The 5209-nt window shown below is 50.2% G+C and overlaps 1 protein-coding gene across 1 annotated transcript in view; it reads left to right on the top strand.

The window, feature by feature from the left end:
- Positions 1 to 5202, top strand: part of LOC107119127 (serine protease 27-like) — a 12140-nt gene extending 6938 nt beyond the window's left edge. The window contains exons 5-6 of the mRNA XM_015421571.1: positions 1231 to 1400; positions 3814 to 5202. Coding sequence (XP_015277057.1) covers positions 1231 to 1400; positions 3814 to 4119 — 476 coding nt within the window. The 3' untranslated portion in view covers positions 4120 to 5202. The remainder of the gene's footprint in view (positions 1 to 1230; positions 1401 to 3813) is intronic.
- Positions 5203 to 5209: the final 7 nt, after the last annotated feature.

The following is a 5209-nucleotide window of genomic DNA, read 5'->3' as shown; positions in this document are numbered from 1 at the left end:
CCTGCGAAACTGCATAAGGTCCCACAGGGCCCGGATCTCCCCCGGGAGCTCGTTCCACCAGGTAGGAGCCGCCACCGAGAAAGCCCTGGCCCTGGTCACAGCTAGTTTAACGTCCTTGGGACCCAGGATGACCAACAAATTTTGGGGCCCCGACCATAGTGCTCTTGGGGGAACATGTGGAGCAAGGCGGTCCCTCAGGTAGGCTGGACCCTGGCCATATAGGGCTTTATAGGTAAGAACCAGCACTTTGAAGCGGATCTGGTACAACACTGGCGCATTGTGGGGTGCCACTTCCGGCTCCTGGAGCATCCCCCCATCCCACAGCCAGCATCTCAAAGGGACCCAGCAACCCTAGTTAGGGCACTCGGTTAGATTTTACTGTTACCTCACCAAACTACAGTTCCTAGCATTGATGGGATTTACAGGTTCCATTAACAGCCACTCCACTTCCCCTGTATAATTCCAGCCCTGCCATACTTGGATTGCCCTCCCTCCTCCCTCTAAGGAGCTTAGGGAAGCATGCCTGCTCCCCCCCCTTTAATCTTCACAACGACCGTGATATGTAGGTGATACTAGACTGAGATGCCGTGGCTGACTCAAGGTCTGAACCCATGTTTTGCCAGTCCAAGAGTTCGATCACACGGGATGCTGGGAATTCTGTGAACCAAAAAGTCTTCTTTTTAAAAAAAATCATGGTTACAGGGGTCCAATTCAGATTGGCCCTGCGGTGAGGGGAAGGAGGATTTAGAGCTATCTCCCTCAAGACATTTTCCTGCTCTGAAAGGGGCTTCTAGGGCACTGCTGTTCTAACTGCTGGGGCAGACATACAAATTTCCACATCAGTGCACTTAATAGTTGAGCCCTCTAGGCTGTAACCACTGCATCAACCCAGGCTCTTGTAGAAGAAGAAGAAAAGTTGGTTTTTATACCCCATTTTTCTATACCCCAAGGAGTCTCAATTGCCTTTCCCTTCCTCTCCCCACCACAGGCATTTTATGAGGTAGATGGGGCTGAGAGAGCTCTGAGAGAACTGGGACTGGCCCAAGGTCACCCAGCAGGCTTCCTGTGCAGGAGGAGAGGGGAATCAAACCCCGTTCTCTGGATAAGAGTCCACCACTCTTCACCACTACACCCTACTGGCTCTTGGTCCCACTGACTGATGCTCTCATTGTATCTCATGGGATTCTCTCATTGTACTTATGGTATCTTCTACTCCGTCTTTCTTTGCAGCAACCCACCAGATCTCTGATACACTGCAGAAGCTGGAGGTCCCCATAATCAGCACAGACAAGTGCAATGCTCTCTACCGCCTGGACTCTGAGGAGCCCAAGTGGACACGGGACATCAAAAGCGACATGCTGTGTGCTGGCTATGCTAACGGGGGACAGGACGCTTGCCAGGTAAGACCCAACACACTTTCCGACTAGAAGGTTACAGGGCTTGGCTTCCCTCTAGTGGCCATGGCTAGACTGTTCGTCTTTCCAAGGATCTTCTCCCACGGTATCTTTATCCTCCCACAAGGGGCTTTTCCTTATTTGGGTTTTTCCTGCCCATCGGCTTTGCTGCTCATAAAGTAAAGGTAAAGGTTCCCTTGCTTGAAAGCCAGTCGAGTCCGACTCTAGGGTTGCGGTGCTCATCTCCATTTCAAAGCCGAAGAGCCAGCGCTGTCCGAAGACGTTTCCGTGGTCATGTGGCCGGCATGACTAAACACCAAGGTGCACGGAACGCTGTTACCTTCCCACCAAAGTGGTACCTATTTATCTACTTGCAATGTCTTGCTTTTGAACTGCTAGGTTGGCAGAAGCTGGAACTAGAGACGGGAGCTCACTCCGTCATGCGGCACACTCGGGTGTCGAACTGCTGAACTACCGACCTTCCATAGCCTGCAGTTCAGTGTCTTAACCACTTGATCACATAAAATCACAGAGTTGGAAGGGGCCATACAGGCTATCCAGCCCAGTTTCCCCCTCCCAGACAGCGTCATTTGCCAGTTGCTGCTCTGCATTTTCCTTTGTGTTTTTTTCAGATTGGCTTTTTCGTTTTTGAGGGGAGGAATGGAGAAAACGTAGGGCAAAAGAAAAAGTGAGCAACAACCAGAAAATGATACTGTCAGTAGGGAGGAGGAAACTAGGACTTCCAAACTGAGGCTGGGAAATTCCTGGAGGAGATTTGGGGATGGAGTCTGGGAAGGGCAGGGTTTGGGGAAGGGAGGGAGCGCAGCGTGGTAGAATGTCAAAGAGTCCACCCTCCCAAGCAGCCATTTTCCCCAGGGAAAACAATCTCTGTAGTCTGGAGGTCAGTAGCAATGCCAAGAGATCTCCAGGCCCCACCTGAGGTTGGCGACCACATGGGAAATGAAGATGTAAAGCAGCCAGGCTGCAGCAAAAACCTGGTGTGGGCAAGCGCATGGTTTCAGGTAGTATTCAGAGTGCTGACTGAGCCGAAGTGTGCCAGCACTCAGATCAATAACTGTGTCGGACAATAGTGGCTCTTGACCCGTGAAGCAAAGCTACTGTTATGAAGATGTTGACCTGTGGAAGTTAGCTGTGCCAATGTACTGGGCACTGTTCAAAACAGGCCCGTGACATTGCTGCCCCTCTGAAGCTGCCATTTTCTTCAGGGGACTTGATCTCTGTGGTCAGAAGATCAGTTGTCAAGCCAGGAGAACTCCAGGCCCAACACAGAGGCTGGCAATCCAACTGCCAAGTGCATTACAAACTCCTGTCCTTCCAACACCTTTTTGAAATGCTTGCCAATACCTTGACCAGTTGTTTTTTCTTTGGTTTATACCTTGAAATCTGTACACTCACCCTCCCCTGTACTGTATTGTGCACCTCTGCCTTAAAGACAACTGGGCTTCCCCCACACACACACAGACTCACACTGGCACCCCCAACATACTGCCAGCAAAGCGGGTCCCATCTCCTTCTGGTACATTATAATGGAGATAACTATTATGTTTCTATAGCTAGCTTTAGGTTTCCGGCTTTGAACAGTCCTTCACCTTAAAAAAAAAAACAACTCCCCAGAAATAGAGAACTAGCACAGCATCAAGAAAGGCTCTACCTCCTTTCTTTGCTCTCTGGGCGAGTTTTCTATTTGCTAGAGAGGTGGGCATTCCAAAATGTGGTCTCCATCAACGCTCCCTCTGAGCTGTGGAGGCCGGTGAGCAAAAATACCACTTTGTGAGCTGCTGGCATTAAAGCTGTGAGCGAGCGATTTGGCTGCTGCATCAATTAGTCTGCTCTGGAGCCCTCCTTCCTGAGCTAAGGCAAACATGCGCGTGCCAGAGGCTAAACAATTGTGAGCTAGCTCACACGAAACTCATCTTAGAGGGAACACTGGTCTCCATCTTGTAGGGTTTCCAGCCTCCAGATGGCACCTGGAGCTCTCCCACTATTACAACTGATCTCCAAACAACCAAGATCAGTTCCCCTGGGGAAAATGGCTGCTTTGGAGGGTGGGCTGTGCGGCATTATACCCTGCGGAGGACTTCCCCTCCCCAAACCCCCAGCCTCTCCAGGTATTTCCCAACCCAGAGCTGGCAACCCATTTATCTAAAGCAATATAGTTTATGCTGCCACCTCAGGGCTCTGCCACCTCGCCTTCCTGCATGTGTGAACCAGCTCTTGGTTCCCTCTTAAAATGAAGTTCACATTCTCCAAGGAGTGGTGAGTTGCTGGCTTTTTTCATGAAACACACAGTCACCTTAGTCCCCCAGTGAACCCCCTCCAACGTTATTGGCAGGCTGTTGAGCACCAGGAGGAGCTATAGCTGTGTTTCCCTTAACCCACCTGAGTCCTCTCTGCACAGGGCGATTCAGGAGGACCACTGGCCTGCCAGATGGGCGACAGCTGGCTCCTCACAGGCGTAGTGAGCTGGGGAGAAGGATGCGCACAGAAGAACCGTCCCGGAGTTTATGCGCGTCTCACATACTACCAGCCCTGGATACACAAACATATACCAGAACTGGAGTTCACAAGCACAGGAGTCAAAGGTCATGGGCCAACCGTGAAGAACAAAAGCATCGAGAACAGCGCATTGGCGTTCGGTTTTAGTTTCGCCTCCATCGTCGTGGGCTCCATCATTATGCTGGTGTCTTCTGAGTATATTCTTTAGAGAAGGGCAGCTGCTTTCTTCCCTGGGATGGACTCTCTGCTTATCCCGTAGCTTGGAAGAAGATGACACACGTCAGAACTGCCAAATGGAGGAGAATTCAGGTTCGGCCGCTGGAAATCAAGAAGTATTCACTGCACCACAAACTCCTTGTTCCAGAGACTCGAGAGATTTGCAGGAGCCGGTGGGACTTTTTCAAATTTTTTGCCTTTCGTGGAATCGGTCCTTCACCTCCGGAAGTGATTTTGCTCCAGGGGGGCTTGGGACAGAAGGATATTGTCTGTATCGCTTAGAGGGAACAGGGGCCTATCGGATTAGGATGTGGGGTTAGCCAGGTATGATTCCTGGGTTACAGCTCTGGATGGGCTGGTTTATCTGGGAAAGGGAACTGCAAGCGAAGACTCCCGGATTCTGACCCAAGCTAGAGGAAGAGGTCAAAAGCTGAGCTGTTTTATGGATTGACGTCCTCTGCCTTCAGCAGCCAGATAGCAGGAAAGAGCTATGACTCAGGAACAGAGGACACGATTTGCATGCAGAAGGTCCCCAAATCAATCCCCGGGATTTTCAGTCGAACCATCTCGGGTAGTAAATGTTGAGGAATATCTTTCTCAACCAGCAAGTCACTCTCATTCAGAGTAGAAAAAAGCTAAGCTAGAAGAACCAGTGTTTTCCATATGTATTGTATTACGAACATTTAATTCTAGGGTCCCCCTATGTGGTCCCTGTGGCACCCACCACCACCATTTCAAGTCCCCGCCAAGTGTTTTTTAAAGTGGGTGGGGTCATTGGAGTCCTTCCTTCCAGATACTGCCAGAGGAGTGTCCATTTGCTAGTGCAATATATATACTTGTGCATATTCAAGAAGTGCGCATGCACACGAACGCTCATATCCAGGATTAAACTTTGTTGGACTTAAACGTACCACTGGACTCAGATTTTTTTTTCTGCTGCTTCTGACCAACACAGCTCTATTCTACGGTTCACTGCCTCTGTAACTGGAATTTGATGCTGCTCTGGAAGCCGAATTTCTCCTGTCGAAACATTCGTGCCAGGTTTATTAGGTGACTTCAAGGCCTGGTGAACTCCCAGCATT

This window comes from Gekko japonicus, unplaced genomic scaffold (genome assembly GCF_001447785.1).
Source record: "Gekko japonicus isolate JY-2015 unplaced genomic scaffold, Gekko_japonicus_V1.1 scaffold1445, whole genome shotgun sequence".
In the NCBI taxonomy this organism is placed as follows: Eukaryota; Metazoa; Chordata; class Lepidosauria; order Squamata; family Gekkonidae; genus Gekko; species Gekko japonicus.
This window is presented reverse-complemented; position numbering and strand designations above follow the sequence as displayed.